The sequence below is a fragment of the Theropithecus gelada genome, chromosome 9, assembly GCF_003255815.1.
Source record: "Theropithecus gelada isolate Dixy chromosome 9, Tgel_1.0, whole genome shotgun sequence".
NCBI classification, from domain to species: domain Eukaryota; kingdom Metazoa; phylum Chordata; class Mammalia; order Primates; family Cercopithecidae; genus Theropithecus; species Theropithecus gelada.
Window position 1 is genome coordinate 99,401,956 of NC_037677.1, and position 24,007 is coordinate 99,425,962.

At 48.1% G+C, this 24,007-nt stretch overlaps 1 protein-coding gene across 3 annotated transcripts in view; it reads left to right on the top strand.

The window, feature by feature from the left end:
• WBP1L (WW domain binding protein 1 like) overlaps positions 1-23,662 on the top strand; it is an 81,020-nt gene extending 57,358 nt beyond the window's left edge. For all 3 annotated transcript variants that reach the window (XM_025395489.1, XM_025395490.1, XM_025395491.1), the window contains exons 2-4: positions 4,545-4,647; positions 17,239-17,400; positions 19,959-23,662. In XM_025395489.1, the coding sequence (XP_025251274.1) occupies positions 4,545-4,647; positions 17,239-17,400; positions 19,959-20,695 (1,002 nt within the window). In that variant the 3' untranslated portion in view covers positions 20,696-23,662. The remainder of the gene's footprint in view (positions 1-4,544; positions 4,648-17,238; positions 17,401-19,958) is intronic.
• Positions 23,663-24,007: the final 345 nt, after the last annotated feature.

Sequence of the window (24,007 nt, forward strand, 5' to 3'; positions counted from 1 at the left end):
GATCCAGCTAACTTTTTTTTTTTTTTTTTTTTTTGAGACAGGGTCTGACTCTGTCACCCAGGCTAATGTGCAGTGGTGTAATCATGGCTCACTGCAGCCTCAACCTTCTGGACTCAAGCAGTCCTCCCACCTCAACCTCCCAAGTAGCTGGGACTACAGGTGTGCAACATCACACCCAGCTAATTTTATTGTTATTTTTGGTTGAGACGGGGTTTTGCCATGTTGTCCAGGCTAGTCTCAAACTCCTAGGCTCCAATAATCTGCCCACCTTGGCCTCCCAAAGTGCTGAAATTATAGGCATGACCCACCACACCTGGCACCAGCGAATTCTTAACTACTTAGGCTTTGTGTAGATCTTGAGCCACCTGGAGGTGTTTGAGTCCTAGGTGTGCAATGATTAGGCTCCTCATATAAGGAGGGGTGGAAGAGCACAGGCAGCATTTCCACACCACTGTTCTTTGCTGTGGGTTTGCATGAGAGGAGACATAGATTTCATGATATCTTGCATTGGCTTGAGGCTGCTAGGTCAGAGTGGACAGGGGATGTGGAGGATAATAAAACCTTAAAGTTGAAGGAGACAACTTTAAGTTGTCTTTTTTTTTTTTTTTTTTTTTGAGACGGAGTCTCGCTCTGTCGCCCAGGCTGGAGTGCAGTGGCCGGATCTCAGCTCACTGCAAGCTCCACCTCCCGGGTTTACGCCATTCTCCTGCCTCAGCCTCCCAAGTAGCTGGGACTACAGGCGCCCGCCACCTCGCCTGGCTAGTTTTTTTGTATTTTTTTAGTAGAGACAGGGTTTCACCGTGTTAGCCAGGATGGTCTTGATCTCCTGACCTCGTGATCCGCCCATCTCGGCCTCCCAAAGTGCTGGGATTACAGGCGTGAGCCACCACGCCTGGCCTTAAGTTGTCTTTAAGGCATGGTGGCTCACGCCTATAATCCCAGCAACTTGGGAGGCTGAGGCAGGAGAATCACTTGAACCCAGGAGGCGGAGGTTGCAGTGTGTCAAAATCATGCCACTGCACACCAGCCTGGGCGACAGAGACTCCATCCTTCCCCACCCCAAAAAAAAATTTAAGGAGACATTAGCGGTGGTCTTAACCAGACCTAGGGCCATTGAGTAACTTGCCCAAAGTTCATTTCTGTGTAGTGATAGAGCTGGGGTCTACAAAAATTAGACGGATGTGGTGGCGTGCACATGTAGTCCCAGCTACTCAGGAGGCTGAGGCAGGAGGATCAGATCAGTTGAGCCTGGAGGTCGAGGCTGCAGGGAGCCGTGATCACGCCACTCTACTCCAGCCTGGGTGACAGTTAGACTCTGAGTGGAAAAAAAAAAAAAAAAAAAAGTAGGGGGGCGGGGAGAGCTGGGGCCAAACCCAAGGCTCCTGGGTTTTCCACACCACTATTGACTGACACCAGCAGGTCTCTCTGAAAGAACTCACTTTGGCACTCATACCTCACTATCTCCCGAATCCTCCTTCACTTCTTCCTTGCTAGAGATCCACCTTCTTTTGTCCCCCTGCAGCAGAAAATGACAGTTCCCATAACCAAGACCATCCCAGGCAGCTCAGGGACTCTGTATTTGGAGGAGGGAGAAGGACCACAGGGGACTAGATATATAGATGTCCACAACTTGTGATGTTTCAACTTAATGATTTTTCAACTTTATGATGGTATAAATGACATACGCAGCCAGTAGAAATCATTTGTTTTTCACTTTTAATACAGTATTAAGTAGATGACATGAGATACTCAATACTTTATTGTAAAATAATTTGTGTTAGAGGATTTTACCAAACCGTAGGCTGATGTAAGTTCTGAGCATGTTTAAGGTAAGCTAGGCTAAGCTATGCTGTTCAGTAGGTTAAGTGTGATAAATGCATTTTTGACTGACGATATTTCAATTTATGATGGGTTTACCAGGACGTAACCCCATCGTAAGCCAAGGCACTTCTGTACTGGGTTAAAAAGTTTTTGAGGAACACTGGATTCAATGATGCTTCCACTCTGCTGCTCTCCCTGGGAAAGCAGAGGCAGAACAGTGAAGCAGAGTGGGGTCTTGTTTATTCCAGGCCCCCTGCCTCGGTGCACAGAAGATCTGAGAGAAAAGCTGACTGACACCAGTAGGTCATGAGGATGCCACTTGTTTACATTTCAAATGCATTCCACTGTATGTCTCACTTAGGACCAGTTGGCAGCCCTGTGTTCCGAGCCTGGGTCGCCTCTGGTGAATTTTCCTGAGACAGAAGTGTCATTGGATTCTTTCTTGTGCCAAGTGTAGGCACCACTGCCTCTTTTAGAAACTATGTGGACACTTTGAACTGTGCTCTTTCAAGCCAGTGCCAAAAGAATGGCATTCACAGGGCCTGGTAAACTTGGGAGAAACTTTCTGATGTTTTTATGAAAGGCGTGTTTTGCTCTGAAGTCAAAGAGTGTGTGTTCTGGCCAAAGTAGCAAGCATAGATCTGTTTTTTCCACATGTACCAGGCTTCAGAGGAGAAGTTGACTAGATAGCCAGTGTATCATTTTGCTTGTGGTGGGCTGGTGGGATGGTGAAAATGGAGGGAGGAAGGAGTATATGGGACAAGATACTTAGATGGTCCACAACTTGTGATGGTTCAACTTAATGGTTTTTCAACTACGATGGTGTGAGTGGCATACACGGCCAGTAGAAATCATTCTGTTTTTCACTTTTAGTACAGGATTAAGGAGATGGTGTGAGAAATCCAGCTTGATAGCCAGTGTCTCATTTTGCTTATGCTGGGTGTGGGAGGGTGGTTGTGGAGGGGAGAAGGAGCACATGGAAAGAACTCTGCGTGCAGTGTTATGAGGGCCTCATTCTCAGGGTTTGTAAATGCCACGTTTCCTTCTTTCTAAACTCTTATATCAGAATGTAAAGCTTTTGAGACCAAGAAACACCTAAAGATTTATGGTGGAAATGTGCACTAAGCCGGGGGACTGGGTTTTCAGCCCTGTGCTTTCTCTTGTTACCTCTCTGTGGCTTCAGGTGCCAGTCCTGTTTCTGCCCAGCCTCTAGCCCTGTAGACAATCCCTGGAGTGCTTGGTGTATACCCTTGGCCAAGTAGACAGTGTAGTAAAGCATGGCCCAGAGAGGAGGAGCCGACCATGTGACTCCAGTTTCCACTGGCAGCTGTCCTCCGGATGTGCACTGTGGGCAGGGCCAGCCTGAGTCGCCGCAAATACTGTGGCTTTAGTTTCTTTGCTGAGCAGGGCTTTTTTCCTTCTTAACTCTGAGCTTCTTGGAGATAAGGACAATGTCTTATTCATCTTTGTATCCCTTGAACCCAACACAATGCTTGGCACAAAGACCGCATCCAGTAAGTGACTGTGTTACTGTTTAGGATGAAGAAATGTTGAAGGCCATGTATAGCAGATGCCTTACAGGTTTCATCATCCGCATAGTGGTCCCAAGTACATTTTGGGCTAAGGTTAACGCTGGTCTGGGAGATATTTTATATCTTACATGTGAAACATTTTTTTAAATGTTTCCATCCTCATCCACCAGTGCTGTGGACAGAATTTGGCAGACTGCTAGATGGCCACTCAGCAGTGCCCTTTATGTGAGTGTCCCTAACAAGGGACAGTATGAATCCTGGATCCAGTCAGGATTCTTATTCAATAAGCAAAAATGATCTAGCAGATTGAAATTGGACTGTGTTGTCTAAGCAGTTTGGCCCTTTATTGAGAAGTGAAGAATTTCAGTTGTGGATTTTTGTTGTTGTTGCCCTCTTTAGGATCACACTGTGAATTAACCTTGGAGAGCAAGTGTTTTAAAAAGGAGAATGGGATAACTGAGCAGATGCTAATCCTAGAATACATACCGCATTAATTATTCCAGGAAGTTTCACAGAAAAGCCAGTTTTATTTAAAACATACTGCTAATTACCAGAGAATCATCACCCTCCTACTGGCTGAGGTTAGCACCAGAACACGAAATGTTTCTACTTGGACATAAAGAAAGTGAGGCAGCCCTTTCCTGTCCTGTCCGAGGAAAACTTACTCTGCCAATTGCTTTTGTGTCCTGAATCTCCTCTTCTCTTTAATAAAGCATATTTTTTTCCAAAACTCTTTTGTTGTTGTGTAAATCTTTTAAAGTTTTGTTTTGAGATGGAGTCTCGCTCTGTCGCCCAGGCTGGAGTGCAGTGGCACAATCTCGGCTCACTGCAATCTTTGCCTCCCCAGTTCAAGCGATTCTCCTGACTCAGCCTCCTGAGTAGCTGGGATTACAGGCATGCGTCACCATGTCTGGCTAATTTTTGTATTTTTAGTGGAGACGGGACTTCATCATGTTGGTCAGGCTGGTCTCGAACTCCTGACCTTGCGAGCTGCCTGCCTCGGCCTCCCAAAGTGCTGGCATTACAGGTGTGAGCCACCGCGCCTGGCCAAAGTTGTTTTTCGTAATGGAATAAACATTGATACAGACTGTTTTGTGGGCAGGTGAATAGACAACCAGGAGGACAGTGATGAGAAGGAAAGTGTTGAAAAGCTGTCATTTAATATGCTAACATGCTTTTTAAATTTTTTAGGATAAGGAAGCCTGTGTGGGTACCAACAATCAAAGCTACATCTGTGACACAGGACACTGCTGTGGACAGTCTCAGTGCTGCAACTACTACTATGAACTCTGGTGTAAGTCCTTGCTCGGGTGTCTCTCAGTATCCCAGCATCCCAATTACGGCCTCTGTAGCCCTTTTCGGATTCTCGTGGGGACAGTGTTGGTGAGTGGAATCTGTTTATGGGTTCCAGACGTGCTTCCTTTGTAGAGGAAGAGAGTTCTGGTGCTCTTTGGACTTTGTTAGCTGAAGACTAGAGAATATGGTTCCAGCAAGGTCTGCTGCAGAGAAGCTCTTGCCTGGGGTTTTCCTGGATGCCCCCTCCATTGTGTGCTGAGCCGACAACAGCTTAGGTCCATCCTTGGGCCAGCCCAGAAGCCCTGGTTTGCCTTTTTTTTTTTTTTTTTTTTTTTGACGGAGTCTCATTGTCACCAGGCTGCAGTGCAGTGGCGTGATCTCAGCTCACTGCAACCTCTGCCTCCTGAGTTCAAGTGATTCTCCTGCCTCAGCCTCCTGAGTAGCTGGTATTACAGGTGTGTGCCACCATGCCCAGCTAATTTTTGTATTCTTAGTAGAGATGGAGTTTCACCATGTTGGCCAGGATGGTCTCAATCTGTTGACCTCGCGATCCGCCCACCTCGGCCTCCCAAAGTACTGGGATTAGAGGCGTGAGCCACCGCACCCGGCTGCTTGCTGTTTTTGCAGAGAGAGGTTGCAAGCCAAGCTACTGTGAATGCCAGGCCACTCTATATGGTCACTGTGCCATTTTTTTGTAAGGACCAAGGGGCTTCCAGAATTTCCCATGGAACCTCATGGAGTCCCTCTGTTTCTGAGGGTCCTTCGGAAAGGAACAGTCTTTCCCTAGGTCCCTGCCTATACAGGACCTTCTGGAGAGAGGGAGTCTTGAGGCTCAGCTCCTTTTATTTCTTACCCAGTTCTCACATGGAAGCTCCTGGAGGATTCTCCAGTGTACCTAACCTTTCACTGTTGGCTGAATGCCATGTGGAGGGCGGGCACAGTGGCTCACGCTTATAATCCCAGCACCTGGGGAGGCCAAGGCAACTTTGAGCCCAAGAGTTCAATACCAGCCTGGCCAACATGGTGAAACCCCCTCTCTACTAAACGTACAAAAATTAGCTGGGCATGGTGGCGGGCGCCTGTAGTCCCAGCTACTCAGGAGGCTGAGGCAGGAGAATCACTTGAACCCAGGAGGCAGAGGTTGTGGTGAGCCAAGGTTGCACCACTGTACTCCAGCCTGGGCAACAGAGCGAGACTCCATCTAAAAAAAAAAAATTGCCATGTGGAAACCGTCCTTGTCTTGCCACTGGTTTGACCGAGGCCAGAACCACTTGCTTCTTCAAGTTGCACGACAGTGGTGATGTTGTTAGGGTCTTCAGGGAGTGGCCCAGGGTTGTTTAAACTGACACTCTTTGTACTCTGACCTTCCTGGAACTCAGATGAGACAGTGTAGGATGCTGGACAAAGAATGAGAGGGTGTTGGGCGGGGGTGGTCCTTAGGACAGGGAGGCCCCAGGTGACCGACATCGCAGTAGTTCTTACAATTGTCTCTTGAGAAAGGAGACTGCAGAATGGTTTCCCCAGATGATTCTAAGCCCTCATCACTGCCTCCATTTGGAAACAGACTTTGGGTTTGTCAAACTATGCCCTTGCCCCCACCGTTCTATCTGCCCCTTTCCCCTTCCTCATCCCCCTGCCAACCCCCGTGTCAGTGATATGGCAAGAAGGCAGCCAGAAGGACTATTGTTTGGGCCAGAGAGGAAATTAGACTCTTGGCTGGAAGGTCTTTCCCTCTGAAATGCAGTTGTATTTGTAGCCAACGGGAGTGGTTCCTCCAAACAAGACCTCTCCCTCACCCTCGCCCTTCCCTTTTGCGAACTGAGGACGGGCTCATCTGCCTTTCTGAGGAATTCCAGGAGCAGTCCAGTGCAGGAGAGCACAGGGCTCAAGATGTCCCCACCAGACCTGCAGGTATATAAGCAGCAAAGAAGGAGGGCACAGTCATTGTTGCTATTTTAGAAGGGGTGGGGCTGAGAAACTTACTAGAGGACACACAGTGCCAAGCAGGTAGACAGACTCTGTTTAAATGTTTTAAAATGCAGATAACCACAGGGTTCAAATTCTCCTTCCCACCCTTTGTTAAAACAAAAGTCGAAGCTGGGCTGCCAAAAAGCCACAGAGCTGCAGTTTGTTTCTCTGGGGCCTGGCTAGGCGGCATCAGTTGCGAAAAGGAACGAAGTTGCTCATGGCCCCATCTCAGATTGACAGAGCCTCCTGGGCTTTTGGCAGAGTCGACACAGGAGCCACTGGAATTGGGTCACCAAAGCCAGGGCCAGTGGGTGGAGTGGCAGGGACAGGGAGACCCAGAGGGCAAGGAGGTAGTCTGGGAAAGCAGGTGCCTCACCCCAAGGGCTTAAAGAACGTCAGAGAAAGAGCTGCATGAACGGCTAAGTATCTCTCCAGCTATGGGCATTTGGGAAAGGAGGAGGCCCGGCAGAGAGCAGTGTCTAGACGGAGAGAAAAGGTGCCCTGTTATACAAGCTGGCACGTGTTTTCTACGTTCTGGAGGCATGGGAGGCACAAAAGCAAAACGCCGCTTTCAGGAAGTCCTCCAATATCCCTCTTTATTGAGGTCATGGCCTCTGCCTGGCGTGTATGGGAGGGAGGTTGATGTTGGAGCAAACACCTGAAGTTCTCATCAAAACGGCACTTTTTGTTGCTTTCAACCCTGTTGCCTCTAACTACCTCTCAACTTTGCCTGAAGTGTGAAAGTCTTGGGCTTTGGGCTGATTTCCTTCCCACCTTCCTTTGGAAAGAAAAATCCTCAGCCAGGAAATCCTTTGGCAGAGTTTTCATTAGACAGGGCAACTCCTTAACTATAGTTGCCTACAGGAAAGGCCTCAGGGAAAAAATGCCATTTCTACTCACCCTTTACCTCTACTAAACTGAATTTTCCTGTGTGCTGAGGAAAATTCTTAATTCTCACACACGTACTTACACACATACACACGTGGTTTACACAGACATACAAGCACACGTAGACTGAGCTCTGGCCGGCAACCTTTCCCACATGTCTCTAATTTTTCATAACCTAAGCCTGCATGTGATGAGAACGGAAGATCCTATTTTATAGGGGCAGTAGTTGAGGCTATAAGGACCTGATCATTGCTAGTATTATCTCCATGCATTGTTATGGCACGTGTACTTTAGTTCATCATTCCATCAGTTATTCATTCAAAAAACCCTTATTCCAGTGCTCTTGAACTTCAGCTGGCATCAGAATTTCCTTAAGGGCTACTGAAAACACACTCTTCTGGGCCCTACTCCCAGAGCTTTTGATTCAAAACTGAGAATTAAAAAACCTGAGAATGTGCAATTGTAACAAGTTCGTAGTTGATGCTGTGACCTCCTCTGGGCTGGAAAGTGGAGAGACAGAATTCTTACCTTAAGAAGGTAATCCAGTAGGGAGGAGATAAGATGTCCAGTGGCCCAAACCCCAAAGCCACTCCTCCCAGTTCTCATCCCGGGGCTCTCTCCACTCAGCAAGCTACATTTTCTAGGGAGAGATCAAAGTTGGGAATTTCTGCCCTTGAGATCATTTGGGAGAATTTCACCCAGGCATCAATTTCCCCTGGTTTGGGCTTTAGGAGGGAGAGGGGTATGTTTCTGGACAGTGGAATTTCCCTGAGGTGACACGAAACAGGCTATTAGCAAATCCTGTCAATGCTGCCCAACTTGTTTTTCATTTTTCATTCTCTCTCTCTCTTTCTTTCTCTCTCTCTCTCTCTTTCCTTTCCCTCCCTCCCATCTCACTCCTCCTCTCTCCCCTCCTTCTCCACTCTTCCTTTCCCCTCCCTTCCACCCTCCCCTACCCTTTCGCCCACCCTCCCGTACCCTTCCCCCCACCTTCCCCTCCCCTTTCCCCAGCCTTTCCCCCTCCTCCTTCCCCTCCCCCCTCCCCCTCTCCCTCTCCCTCTCCCTTCCCCCTCCCACTTCCTTCCTTCCTTCCTCTTTTTTTGTGTGTAAGACAAGGTTTCACTCTATCACCTAGGCTGGAGTATAGTGGTGTGATCTTTGGTCACTGCAGCCTTAACCTCCTGGACTCAAGGGATCCTCCCGCCTCAGCCACTTGAGTAGCTGGGACTAGGAGTGCGTGCCACCACGCCCAGCTAATTTTTATATTTTTTTGTAGAGATAAGATTTCACCATGTTGCCCAAGCTTCGTTTTTTACCTGTTTTTTTGGTTTTCGTTTTTTTTTTTTTTTTGGTTTGTCTTAAGATACCCGTTGTTAGCAAGAGCTCAGTAAATAGGAGTTGACTGAATTTCCGGTGAATTTTGCCAAGAACAGAACCTAAAAGCAGACTATGGACTTGTTCCTAACCCATGTTTCTTTTTTTCTTTTCTTTTTTGAGACAGCGTCTCACTCCCTTGCCCAGGCTGAAGTGCAGTGGCATGATCTCACTTCCCAGGTCCAAGCAATTCTCCCACCTCAGCCTCCCAAATAGCTGGAATTATAGGTGCGTGCGACCACGCCCAGCTAATTTTTGTATTTTTAGTAGAGATGAGGTTTCAACGTGTTGGCCAGGCTGGTCTCCAAATTCTGAACTCAAGTGATCCACTTGCCTCAGCCTCCCCAAGTGCTGGGATTACAGGCATGAGCCACCGTACCGGGCCCTGTGTTTCTTTATGGAATACTTTTTGGGGGTCAAAAGGGAAATTGAAAGGAAATTGTAAAGGAAACCTTTCCTGTCTATGGTTAAACCTGTAACAACAACAATGAACATACTAAGAATTTACCGTATGTCAGCCATAGTTCGGCGTACAGTACATATATTAACTCATTTAGTCCTCACAGTGACCCGATAAGTTAGAGAGCTTTATTCTCCCTGTTTTACAGATGAGGGAAGTAAAACCAAAATGACCAAGGTCACAAAGCTAGAATATGTGTTTTTAAGCTGGTCTTTGAACCCAGGCCATCTGCCTTTTCCACGTCTGCAGTCATGCTTGTAGGAAAGTTGGCTGGGCTTTCAGATGAAGTTGCAAGTTTCTGACGTCTTCATTTCCCAAATTCAGGCCTTTTCCACTGTGACAGTGGCAGGAGCTCCTGCTGAGAGCAAGGAAGGGCCCGGGGAGCGAGTCACCCACCGTCATGCAGGATGGGAGGAGAGCTCACTTACAGTATGCTTGATCCTCCTCATGGGAATTTCCTGCTGGTTGAAGAGTGGTGTTTTCCCAAGTTTGTAGTGAACTCTTGGGGTTTGTAGTGTAGTCATGGGGCACATGACTCAGTTCCTACACTGCACTGTGATTGTTTTTAAAAACATGTTTTCCATTTTGCTTAGCATGACAAATGCACCCCACAGTGAACTCACAGTTTTCAAACTTGTCATTGAGGAATGTAGTCTTTTGGTAGGTGTGTGTTTGTCAGGGAAAGGAGGGTTGGATTTCTGTCGCTGGTGTGTCTTTTGTTGGGTTTTCCTTTTTTTTTTTTTTTTTGAGGCAGTCTCGCTCTGGTCGCCCAGGCTGGAGTGCAGTGGCGCAATCTTGGCTCACTGCAAGCTCCGCCTCCCGGGTTCACGCCATTCTCCTGCCTCAGCCTCCCGACTAGCTGGGACTACAGGCGCCCACCACCTCGCCCGGCTAATTTTTTGTATTTTTAGTAAAGACCGGCTTTCATCATGTTAGCCAGGATGGTCGGGATCTCCTGACCTTGTGATCCGCCTGCCTCGGCCTCCCAAAGTGCTGGAATTACAGGTGTGAGCCACCGCGCCTGGCCGGGTTTTCCTTTTTTTTAAACTTTCTTCCTTGTGCTTGCTTCAGCAGCACCTATACCAAAATTGGAATGATACTGAGATTAGTGTGACCCCGGCCAAGGATAGCAGGCAAATTTGTGAAGCACTCCATAAAAAAAAGTAAAAAATGTGAAAATGAACTTTCTTCCTTAGTTTTGAAATCTAGCTAAAAGACTAAAATTTTTCCTAAGTTAGGCAGGCGTGGTGGCTCACACCTGTAATCCCAGCACTTTGGGAGGCTGAGGTGGGTGGATCACTTGAGGTCAAGAGTTCAAGACCAGCCTGGCCAACATGGTGAAAGCCTGTCTCTACTAAAAATACAAAACTTAGCCCAGCGTGGTGGTGCACGTCTGTAATCCCACCTACTCAGGAGGCTGAGGCAGGAGTAGAGTCTCGCTCTGTTGCCCAGGTTAGAGTGCAGTGGTGCAATCTTGGCTCGCTGCAATCTTTGCCTCCCCGGTTCAAGTGATTCTCCTGCCTCAGCCTCCTGAGTAGCTGGGATTACAGGCATGTGCCACCATGCCCGGCTAATTTTTGTATTTTTAGTAGAGATGGGGTTTCGTTGTGTTGGCCAGGCTGGTCTCGAACTCGTGACCTCAAGTGATCCATCCGCCTTGGCCTCTCAAAGTGTTGGGATTACAGGTGTGAGCCACCATGCCTGACCTTGTGTTGGCTAATTTCTTTTCGCAGTCACCTTCTGCCCTGCCTAATATTTCCTTAAAAAAAAAAAAAAAAAAAAAGCAGCTGGGCATGATGGCTCACACCTGTAATCCTAGCACTTTGGGAGGCTGAGGCAGGCAGATCACCAGAGGTCAGGAGTTCAAGACCAGCCTGGCCAACATGACAAAACCCCATCTCCACTAAAAATACAAAATTAGCTGGGTGTGGTGGTGCACGCCTGTAGTTCCAGCTACCTGGGAGGCTGAGGCAGGAGAATCGTTTGAACCCAAGAGGCGGAGATTGCAGTGAGCTGAGATCATACCACTGCACTCCAGCCTGGGTGACAGAGCAAGACCCTGTCTCAAAAAAAAAAAACCCTCTTTTTTTTTTTTTAATACTTCTGGTTCAGTGAATCTACCTTTTTCTGGATCAAGGATTCCTTTAAAAATCTGATGAATACTTTAAATTCTCTCCCCAAGAAAAATTTGTAATCACACTGCAGTAGTCAGGATAGGCTAAGTGATGCCACAGGAACAAGCAAGTCCAAAATCCTAGTGACCTATAAAACAACAGGTTTATTCCTCACTCACACTGTATGTCCATCGAAGGTTGGATGAGACTTTTGCTTCCACTTCACCATCCTCTGGGGCCCAGACTGATGTGAAATCACCATCTGGGATGTTGCCAATTGCCAAAACAGAAGGAAGACTAATGGAAGGTCTCATATTAGAAAGGCACATTTTGGCCTCTAAGTGACACATATCACATCCAATCTTGATTCATTAGTTAGACTTAGTCCCAAAGCCTCACCCAGTCACAAGGGGGTCAGGAAGTTCAAGCCTACCTACATGCCTAGAAGGAGAAGAAGCAGAAATACTTGGCAAACATGAAAACCCATGCATGCGATTTTCTTTAAAATGGGGAAAACGAAACAAACCAAAACAAAAACAACCATGTCGGCCACGTGTGGTGGCTCATACCTGTAATCCTAGCACTTTGGAAGCCAAGGTGGGAGGATTGCTTGAAGCCAGGAGTTTGAGACCAGCCTGGGCAACAAAGTGAGACCACCCCCATTGCTACAAAAAATTTAAAAATTAGTCAAGTGTGGTGTGCACCTGTAGTCCTAGCTACTAGAGAGGCTGAAGTGGGAGGATCCCTTGAGCCCAGGAGTTGGAGGCTGTAGTGAGTTCTGGACTCTACTGCACTCCAGCTTGGGTGACAGCTTAAAAATTAATTTTAAAATGTTTTTTTATTAATTTTTTTTTAAAAAATTGTAAAAGCTGTGAAATAGATCATATATATTGCAGTATAAAAGTTAGAAGTTGGTTTACCCTTAGGTAGAGAACTATTGAAAAAATGACTGGTGGCCAGGTGAAAAACTAGTAGAGTTAGATGCTGGCTGTCTTTGTTTTTTAGAGATGGGGTCTCGCTGTGTTGCCCAGGCTGACCTCGCAAGAAGCAGTCCTCTCGTCTCAGCCTCCCAAGTAGCTAGGATTTTAGTTGGGAGCCACTGCCAAGCAGATGCTGATTATCTAATGGGAGAATGTACTTTTAAAATTTTAAAGTTTGGCCATCTGCGGTATCTCACACCTGTAATCCCAGCACTTTGGGACGCTGAGGCAGGAGGATTGCTTGAGACCAGAGTTTGTTTGAGACCAGCCTGGGCAACCTGGTGAGACCTCATCTCTACAACAACAGCAGCAACAACAACAACAACAACAACAAAATTAGGCGGGTGTAGTGGTGCATGCCAGTAGCCCCAGCTACTCAGGAGGCCAGAGCAGGAGGATCACTTGAGCCCAGGAGATCAAGGCTGCAGTGAGCTGTGTTCACACTACTGCACTCTACCCTGGGTGACAGTGAGACCTTGTCTCTTAAAAATAAGTTTAAAAAAATTGGCCGGGCGCGGTGGCTCACACCTGTAGTCCCAGCGCTTTGGGAGGCCAAGGCAGGTGGATCACTTGAGCCCAGGATTTTGAGACCAGCCTGGCCAACATGGTAAAACCCTGTCTTTACTAAAAATACAAAAAAAAAATTAGATGGGCATAGTGGCACGCACCTGTAGTTCCAGCTACTCAGGAGGCTGAGGCACAAAAATCATGTGAGCCTAGGAGGCAGAGGTTGCAGTGAGCCGAGTTCCCTTACTACTGCACTCCAGCCTGAGCAACAAAATGAGACCCTGTCTCACAAAATAAATAAATAAAAATAAAGTAAAAAAAAAATAAAGTTATAAAGTAACCCAGAAGTATAATGGAGTGTGAGATTACACTGAGAAAGTAAGAGAAGCATAGGTAATACCAAATGGTTGTCCCAGAATCATTTAGACTTGACTCCAGAATATACAGCAGCCAGGTTCTTAAGCAGAGTGTCCACCCCAACAACCCTAGGAGACGTTATCAAACTATGTCTGTAGCTGGTTTCACCTCCATAACTCCTTTCCAGCCGCTCCACCCTTCTCCGAGGGCTCCTCTGCCAGTGTCCACTCTTCAGTTAGCCAGTATTCATAAAGAAAGAAACGTAAGTTAAGCAAGTTTGACTAGTGAACCGGGAAAGACCAAAAGGGAGACTTCTAAGTTCGCTTTATGGTCTCTGGTTAGGAATGGATTTTCCTGTCTGCTGATGGGTAACGGAAAAAATCCTCTGTCTGTTCTCTTGCTGCAAGGCTGCAGCATGAAGGTTTGGTTGAACAGTGATACCTACTGAAAGCAATTAGGTGCCATGGAATGGTAGTGCCAGCCTGCCAGGGCTGGGGGGCATGTCACCATCCTGCCCTACTTGGTGGAGGGCAGCTTTGTGGGGAGATTCAATGGGGGCATCCCAGGGGGACAGAGAAAGAGCTGTCACCAGATGCCACACCCTAAATGCCAGGGGATCTTTTAGAAAATTGTGTATATACAAATAAGGGGGAAAAATATCAAGGATTTGTTCATTTTTACAAGTCTGTTTTGTGGGGGAGGGAGGCATTTTTTTCTGTTTTTAAACAAGGTTAACTTGATTTAAGTCATTCTGACAAGAGATATATGTGGAAATACTTTAAAAATTTTAAACACGAATCTATAATTACAAAGTAGATGGTAAAAAATACACATAGCATTTGGAATGGAAAACAATGGAAGTTTTTCAATAATAGAGAGCAAACAATATTATCTATTCTTATTTAGTAACAACTCATCTTAAAATTATTCATTCGATACATTTTTCATTGAGAAAAAAATATTCTTCCTACTACAGAGAAGTATATGTCCATCTTAGAAAAATTAGGAAATAGAAGTAAGCAAAGAACAAAGGAGCTGGTACTGTCTGTCATCCAGAGTTACCCCATGGTTAGAGCTTCCTGACTATACCCCTCCTTTTTCTGTCCATATATACTTCTTTTTTTTTTTTTTTTTTTTTTTTTGAGACGGAGTCTCGCTCTGTCACCCAGGCTGGAGTACAGTGGCCGGATCTCAGCTCACTGCAAGCTCTGTCTCCCAGGTTTATGCCATTCTCCTGCCTCAGCCTCCCGAGTAGCTGGGACTACAGGCGCCCGCCACCTCACCCGGCTAGTTTTTTTGTATTTTTAGTAGAGACGGGGTTTCACTGTGTTAGCCAAGATGGTCTCGATCTCCTGACCTCGTGATCCGCCCGTCTCGGCCTCCCAAAGTGCTGGGATTACAGGCTTGAGCCACCGCGCCCGGCCTTTTTTTTTTTTAAGACTGAATCTCACTCTGTTGCCAGGCTGGAGTACAGTGACGCGATCTTGGCTCACTGCAACCTCCGCCTCCTGGGTTCAAGCGATTCTTAGCTTCCTGAGTAGCTGGGACTACAGGTGTGCGCCACCATGCCCAGCTAATGTTCGTGTTTATTTTTAGTAGAGATGGGGTTTCACCATGTTGGCCAGGATGGTCTCGATCTCTTGACATTGTGATCTGCCCACCTCGGCCTCCCAAAGTGCTAGGATTACAGGGTATGAGCCACTGCATCTGCCCATACGTAATTTTTTTAAGCAAAAGTTAGGATCATATTTTATTTTGTCATCTGCTTTTTTCATTTAATATCAGAAACTGTTTATCAAAAACAATATTGTGTAATTTTTAAATGATTCATATTATTTCATTGTGTAGCCATATTCCTAGAGGAATTTAAAAACCTACCCAGAAATTAATTTATTGATTAAAAAAAAACAAAAGCTAGCTAAAGTAAAATTAGTCATAGATATTTTTTAAATTTAATTTGTTTTGGCCAGGCGTGGTGGCTCACACCTGTAATCCTAGCACTTTGGGAGGCTGAGATGGGAGGATCCCTTGAGCCCAGCGTTCAAGACCAGCCTGGGCAACACAGTGAGAAAGCCAGGCATGGTGGCGTGTGCCTGTAGTCCTAGCTACTCAGAAGGTGGAGTTGGGAGGATAGCTTGAGCCCAGAAGGTTGAGGCTTCGGTTGAGCTGTGATCGCCCCACTGTACTCCATCCTGGGTGACAGAGCAAGACCCTGTCTCAGAAAAAAAGAAAATTAATTTGTTTCTACTTTTATAATTTGAAAGAAAATAATCAAAAGAAGAAAATTTAAATTTCTTATTCTGTCATTTAAAGATGTCATTATTTTTGTTTTCCTTTCAGTTCTTTCCCCGTCATGTGTGTATGTGTATGTGTGTGTATGTTAAAAGCAAAATTCCTCATTAACTAAAAAAAAAACAAATTTAAAATCCTGTTGTGCCACACATTTAAAAATTGGAGAGGAGGTCTTATACTGTGGTTTGCTGAGATTCTCTGAGTATGATCCCAGAGACAGCACAGAGGGAAATAAAGTGCTGTGGGGCTTGGCCTCTGTTCCGCCACCCTTTCCTGGAGCAGGGAGGAAGAAGGGGCTGCTAATGGCCCTGTGTCTACTGCAAAGGCAGGCCAAAGGGAGGGAGAGTTGATTGTGGCAGTGGGAGATGGAATTGTACCCGATTAGGATTATGTCGAGAGCAGAGGAAATCATTTACACTCTCTAGGGAGGAGATGGACCTGAGGCAATTAGAATTTTTCCACCTCTAACTTTAGTGATTCTTGTATTACAGAGGCATACGTGATAGAGAAAAGCACCTGATCTTTTTGATGCTATCAGGAGAATCCTAAGACTTCTTTTGTCAGGAGGCCCCTCTGAGGCCCCTTGCAAGTGCTGATCCTCTGAGTTGGTGGGGAGGGGAGATGGGCACTAAGAAAGTGGAGCATTTTCTCAGAGATCTCTTAAGAGAGGAGGAGGAGACCGTCCCAGAAGGTGAGCATATTTAATGCTCACAAAACCTATAATGCAGGGGGTAGCCATCAGTGGTGCTGGAGAGATGCCTTGGCACTCATGCCTTCCTCCAAGGTGCTGGAAGCATCCTGGAATGAGAGACCTGCTTTGTTGTTATCATTCTGTTTTGTTTTGTTTTGTTTTGTGACCGAGTTTCGCTCACCCAGGCTGGAGTACAATGGTGCAATCTCGGCTCACTGCAGCCTCTGCCTCCTGGGTTCAAACGATTCTCCTGCCTCAGCCTCCTGAGTAGCTGGGATTATAGGTGCATGCCATCATGCCTGGCTAATTTTTGTATTTTTAGTAGAGACAGGGTTTCACTATGTTGGCCAGGCTGGTCTTGAACTCCTGACCTCAGGTGATCTGCACGCCTCGGCCTCCCTAAGTGCTGGGATTACAGGCGTAAGCCACTGCGCCCGGCCATTCTTTTTTTTGAGACAGTCTTGCTCTGTTGGCCAGGCTGGAGTGCAATGGCGCAATCTTGGCTCACTACAACTTCCATCTCCTGGATTCAAGTGATTCTCGTGCCTCAGCCTCCTAAGTAGATGGGATTACAGGCGCCTGCCACCATACCTGGCTGATTTTTGTATTTTTAGTAAAGATGGGGTTTCACCACGTTGGCTAGGCTGGTCTCGAACTCCTGACCTCAGGTGATCCACCCACCTTGGCCTGGGATTACAGGCATGAGCCACCACACCCGATCTGTTGTCATCGTTCTTACATTCCCGCCCACTTCTATCCCATGTGTCTTTCACTCTGGCACAAACATTTATGAAAATTGATCACATGGCTTCCATGTAAATTAACTGGGTGAGGCCCAGCCATGCCAGCTTCAACCATGTGGGCACCGTCCAGGGACCTCCCTCTTCTGCAAGCTGCCCTTCTGGCTGGTACTCACTGTGTGTGAGTGCCTCTCTGTCTTGCCTTGCCCACTCCCCAGGGTTCTGGCTGGTGTGGACCATCATCATCATCCTGAGCTGCTGCTGTGTCTGCCACCACCGCCGAGCCAAGCACCGCCTTCAGGCCCAGCAGCGGCAACATGAAATCAACCTGATCGCCTACCGAGAAGCCCACAATTACTCAGCGCTGCCATTTTATTTCAGTACGTACACCCAAGTCCCCATACCCACCCTCAGGAGCACAGGTGCAAAGACCCAGGGCTCAGACTGAATATTGGTGGCCAGGGCCCCTGTAGGCATAGGGGGTTTGTCTTCTCCCTGCCTCTCCATAAAGCAAGGTCTTGAAAGTATAGGAACAAGGGGGCACTCCTTCAGCACAGAGGAGCAGGTGCTAGGGATGCAGTTCCCTGAAGCCACTGGGCCATTCCAAAGCTCACAGTGGCTGGGTTCTGGCTGGATCTCTGCTCCTTTAGCACCTGCCTGCCTACCCACCTTCCTACCTACCTACCTACCTTCCTTCCTTCCTCTCTCCCTCCCTCTTTTTCTCTCTGTCTTTCTCTCTTTCTTTCTTTCCCTGCCTGCCTTTCTATCCCTCCCTCCCTCTTTTTCCTTCCTTCCTTCCTTCCTTCCTTCCTTCCTTCCTCCCTCCCTCCCTCCCTCCCTCCCTCCCTCCCTCCCTCCCTCCCTCGCTCCCTCCCTCACTCCCTCCCTCCCTCGCTCCCTCCCTCCCTCCCTCCCTCTTTCTTTCTTTCTTTTTTTTTTTTTTTTTTGAGATAGAGTTTCGCTCTTGTTGCCCAGGCTGGAGTGCAATGGTGCGATCTTGGCTCACTGCAACCTCTGCCTTCTGGGTTCAAGCAATTCTCCTGCCTCAGCTTCCAAAGTAGCTGGGATTACAGGCATGCACCACCACACCCAGCTAATTTTTGTGTTTTTGGTAGAGATGGGGTTTCTCCATGTTGGTCAGGCTGGCCTCGAACTCCTGACATCAGGTGATCCGCCCACCTCGGCCTCCCAAAATGCTGGGATTACAGGTGTGAGCCTCTCCTCCCCTCCCCTCCCATCCCCTCCCCTCCCCTCCCCTCTCCTCTCCTCTCCTTTCCTTTCCTTCCTCTTTGTTTTCCTTCCTTTCTTTCCCTTCCTTCCTTCCTCCCTTCATTCCTCCATCCTTCTCTCTCCTTAATGGCAGATAGTCAGATAATAGGACAATAATTATTAACATTTATTGAGCACTTACTATGTGCCAGGTACTGTGCTAAGCACCTAGTCCTTCTAGATGTGGAACTGAAACAGTTGTGGGCCGGGCTCAGTGGCTCACACCTGTAATCTCAGCACTGCGGGAGGCCGAGGCGGGCAGATCACTTGAGGTCAGGAGTCAGTATATAACGTGAATGAATTGAGATTTGGGGTTCATTGGCCTGAATTCCTCCCATTTTGCTTATTTCTGTGTGATATGCCTGAGCAGAGGTTGCCATGAAAGGGGCAACTGGAGGGGTGGCATTGGGACTTTTGAGCACCGAGAAACTTAGTGACTCTGTGAAGAGCACTTCCCGGACTTCCCTGGGGCTTCTTACATGTGACCTCTCAAAGGGTCAGTGGAGGCCCAGCTGTCCACTTTTCCAAAGCCAGTCTGCGTGTATTCTACAAAATAAACTTTCACAATTGTTTCTTTTTTTTTTTTTTTTTTTTGAAGACAGAATCTTGCTCCTGTCACCCAGGCTGGACTGCAGTGGCACAATCTCGGCTCACTGCAACCTCCTCCTCCTCCCGAGTTCAAATGATTCTTGTGCCTGAGCTTCCCAAGTAGCTGGGACTACAAGGACGTGCCATCACACCCAGCTAATTTTTGTATTTTTAGTAGAGATGGGGTTTTACCATGGTGGTCAGGTTGGTCTCGAACTCCTGAGCTCAAGTGATCTGCCCGCCTCAGCCTCCCACAGTGCTGAGATTACAGGCATAAGCCACCGTGACGGCCCATAATTATTTCAGTTCCACATCTAGAAGGGTTAAGTGCTTAGCACAGTGCCTGGCATATAGTAAGTGCTCAATAAATGTTAGTAATGTTATATTATAATTAAATTATCTGTGTCATAAGGCATTCAGCACATTCAAAAGATAACTCACCTAGCATGTTTTTAATAAGCCTTGGATGGCAGAGGCCCCTTACCCTTCGCCGGTCACCCATCTGCTCCTGATCTGAGTCAAGGTGAAGTTTGGTTTGTGTTTCCAGACCACCTCCAGCCACACTAGAGACAACAGAGATTTCTAACCCCCTAGCAAAAGACCCTGCGTAGTGCATTTGGAAGGTTAGGAGGAAGAAAAGTAGTTAAGAAGTCTTAAGTCAGAGACCCTGGCCCCGAGGCCTGTGGGACTTGGATGAAGGACACAGTCTAAGCAAGAACACGAGACTCATATGCATGTGGAAATAGGTCCATTCCAGGCAGAAGTTATGTTTTGGCCATCTACCACGTTTGCCTAATTCTCAGCCTTAACTCCCAACAGGCATGAAGTCCTTGCCTGCGAAGCAGCTTTAGGGGCTCTCAGATTTCAAGCAGCTAGGTTAGGTCCCTCCCAAACTGTCCCTCTCTCTCTCTGCAGAATTGCTCACAGCTCTCTCTCCTCTGCCCACAACCAAGAGCTGTAGCCATCACTTGGTGGGTGCTCTGGGGTGGGAAGAGACAGTGCAAATGTTCAGCGGGAGCTTTGCAGTCGCCCTAGAACATGACCAGCGCAGTAATTTCTCCTTCCTACCTCCTCATTTTAGGGTTTTTGCCAAACTATTTACTACCTCCTTATGAGGAAGTGGTGAACAGACCTCCAACTCCTCCCCCACCATACAGTGCCTTCCAGCTACAGCAGCAGCAGCTGCTGCCTCCACAGTGTGGCCCTGCAGGTGGCAGTCCCCCGGGCGTCGATCCCACCAGGGGATCCCAGGGGGCACAGAGCAGCCCCTTGTCTGGGCCCAGCAGAAGCAGCACAAGACCCCCAAGCATCGCTGACCCTGAGCCCTCTGACCTACCAGTTGACCGAGCAGCCACCAAAGCCCCGGGGATGGAGCCCAGTGGCTCTGTGGCCGGCCTGGGGGAACTGGACCCAGGGGCCTTCCTGGACAAGGATGCAGAATGTAGGGAGGAGCTGCTGAAAGATGACAGCTCTGAACACGGCGCACCCGACAGCAAAGAGAAGACGCCTGGGAGACATCGCCGCTTCACAGGTGACTCGGGCATTGAAGTGTGTGTGTGCAACCGAGGCCACCATGACGATGACCTCAAAGAGTTCAACACGCTCATCGATGATGCTCTGGATGGGCCCCTGGACTTCTGCGACAGCTGCCATGTGCGGCCCCCTGGTGATGAGGAGGAAGGCCTCTGCCAGCCCTCCGAGGAGCAGGCTCGAGAGCCTGGGCACCCACACCTGCCACGGCCACCCGCATGCCTGCTGCTGAACACCATCAACGAGCAGGACTCTCCCAACTCCCAGAGCAGCAGCTCCCCCAGCTAGAGCAGGCCCTGCCAGCACCCACAACTTGGCAAAGCAACCAGGGTAGGGGAGAACCACGAGAGAAGCATTAAGTGACTTTCAAAGACTTTCAGAGTACAGCCACTTGGTTCCTTTTTGTTTGTTTTCCTCCTTCTCTCCTGCATTTTCCTCCATCTCCAGGTACAGTTCGGGGTGTGGATGCCTCTCCTTCCACAAGGGCACAGTGTTGTGGAGGGCTAAGTTGGTTCTGTGACTCATTCCTCATACTCCAACTCCATCTCCTTTCTTTAAAGTCAAATCTCACCTACCTGTTTGGATCAGAGAGATGTGGTTTAAAAGCCCCCAAGGAAAGAGGCTGGGACTGTGCCCTGACATTATTCTTGGTGATGGATTAGGTTTGTGCTCTGATTCTAGTTTAAGAGAACGTTGCCGTGTCTCAGTCCAGGAGAGGCAGCCCATCTTGGCCCTGGATGAAAAAGGAAGCCCACAGAGGCCCAGGGCTTGTCACTGTGGCTGCCAGTGTCTGCCGAGCCAGCACTGAGCTAATCCTGTGGGAGGATGAGAGCTGCTGGGCCATTGTATGATAGGTTGGTAGGGGCTTGTTGATCTGTCAAATTCCAGGTGACAGGATCGATGCACCCCATGTGCCCTTGAGGTGCCTCTTCCCCGGGCTCTGGCTGGCTGCAGGCTGGTTCTGGTGTGAAAGATGATACTGCCTTTTCTTCGTTTGTTTGTTTCCTCTAAAAACAAACAACAAAAGACAGCTGAAAACAAGAACTTCACCGGTGGGCAGGCAAGAATTCTCTTCTGGAAACTGACGTTTGTGGCTCTTTCCCAAGTTGGCTTTCAAAGAGCCTGGCTGCCGTTGAGCCAGAAGATGTCTTGTGTGAAGGCTGGGGTGGAAGCTGTCTTGGAACCTCTGCGAGCCGGGGGCCCTAAGCCGCAGCAGTGAATAGAGGCGCAGCGCTCGGCCTCTCTGCCCTTTGGTCTGTGTTCACAGGTGACCCGTGTCAGCCTGTGTTGCCAGCACACGCCCTGCGGGCCTTCACGTCTCACTGTTCCGTATGAGGAAACAGACAGCGGACTGAGGAAGCCATGGCCCCTGAGAAAGGGCCCCTGTGGCCTGGCTTTCACACAGAATTTTGTCTTTGATTCTGAAGAAATATTTTTTGTGGGTTTTTCTTTCTTTTTTTTTTTTTTTTTTGGTGGCGGTTGTTGTTTGTTTTAAACTGACCACTTGGAAGAAATACCTTGGTTATCTGTGGTTTTCATGCCTTGTCCCCGCCTCTGCCCCCACCCCTTTTGAGTCGGGTGACTCATTTTTCTGTGTAGAGACTCGGTGGCGGTGGCCCAGGCAGGAGGTGGAAGCAGCCGTCCGGAAGGCCCTGGGGACGCTTGTGCCTGTTGCTCAGCTTCAGGTCACCGGCTGAGCTGTGACAGGAAAATCCGAATGGAGGCAGCAAACAGCCAAAACAAACATTCCCCGCCCGGCCCTGTGCATATGAAGAGTCTGTTTCTTCCCCCAACTCTTGAACGATGATGATAGTCAGACGAAGCATTGATGTTATGGAAGAAAGAAAGAAAAAGAAAAAATATATATATATATGTGTATGTCCAAAAACAGACAAATCCAAGGCTGTGAGGTAAACAAATGTCTGCATTTGGATTCCACAAAACCAAAATCCATGTTGAACAAAGTGAAGTCCGTACACAGTGACTTTTTGGGTGAGCCGTGTGTGTCTGTCCATTGTGTGTGAGCCTCAAGCCCTGTTTTCCTGTGAAGATACTTTGAGTGGCAGCCATTCTCCCCACGTGAACCACACGTCTGGAGCACAGACAGCCCTCTCAAGGTCATTGATCTTACGCATTTACTGTTTACCGAACAAATGTCTGACTGTGTACTCGGGAGTACTCCGCAGCATTGTCGACTGCAGTCCCCTGTGTTTGCCAGATACTGTGCTTGAAGTAGAGGTTTTACTCTACTCATCACTGCGATTTGCACATTGCTCCGTGGACACTCGGAGGCCTGTGTTATGTTCCCTGTAAATGGAAGCGTGCTCTGAGCCTGTCTGCCTCCCTCGGCTGCTGCTGGTCCTCGGTACCAGCCCCCAGGGGTGTCCACAACCACTTGGGACAGAAGAAGGTGGAATTTCAGACAGAAGCTTGATTGGGTCTTCAATGACAGGCTTGGACTAGCTGTGGCCCAGACATCGGCCCTGCCCAGAATTGCCAGGAGGAGGCTTTGCAGGCTGTAGCAGGACCACAGGGCCTGCCTCCCTCTGGTGAGTCCAACAGTCGCAAGCAAGCTAGCATGTGGCCAGAGGCGGCCAGAGTGTGTCACAGCTCTCAGATGCCTTTCCTTCCACCTTTTTTTTTTTTTTTTTTTTTTAAGAATCCCCAAATAACTCACTGAAGGGTCTCAAAGGCGAACAAGTTTTACCAAAATGAATCCTTTTTCAGTTAACAGATCAAATGGATGAGTTCTGACCCTCTCAAGTTCCTTTCCCCAGTTAGAGTGGGGAACTGGGCAAGTGTTAACTGTGGGACTCACTGCAGCGTCCTACCCTAAAGGCACGAGAAGACAGAAATGCAACCTGCGGAGCTGGGCTTGGATCCCAAGTCACAGTTTGGCCCCTGCTACAGGAGGCTGCCCTGCTCAGAGAGAGATTTAATAGGGAGCTGAAGGAATCCTTAGGGGGCCAGGGAGATGTGACTGAGACTGGTTTTCCACGTGAATGAGACGGGGTTGGTGGAGGGTTTGGTGCTACAGCCAGTCGGAAGATTTGCAAATGCGAACACATTCCTGTGTGAGGCACGTTACCCTTTGTCAGTTATTGTGAATATGTGTATTTTAAGCAATAAGATTCAGCTGGTCAGACTTTTCTGGGCAGTCTCGGTGACGCATTTCCTGTGCTGTGATTGTTCTGAAGACAGAGTGGCTCTAACCACTGTGAGAAGCCCGAATAAAAATTGATCTCAAAAATGCTACTGCTCTTTCTTGCTGCACTTCGTTCCCTTTTCTTCTTCCTCAGTCTTCAGGGAATTGCACCTCAAGATCCTAAACCACAAGCACTTTTCTCTACCCAGAGACTGAGAGGTTGTCACACAGCCATTGAGGACAGGGCGCTGGGCCAAAGAGAAACCACAGGGCCAAGGGCAGCTGGACAGGGCTGCTGGGTCCACACTCTGTCCTGAGGAGTCCTCCCCTCTCTCTGTCAGGGAATATTCCTGATGTTTGGAATACTTTGGAAAGTCCCATAAACAGGCTAAAATCAGATCCCAAGAAAGCAGAGACAAGTTTTGTCAGATACCCCGTTGCTAAAACATGGCTTG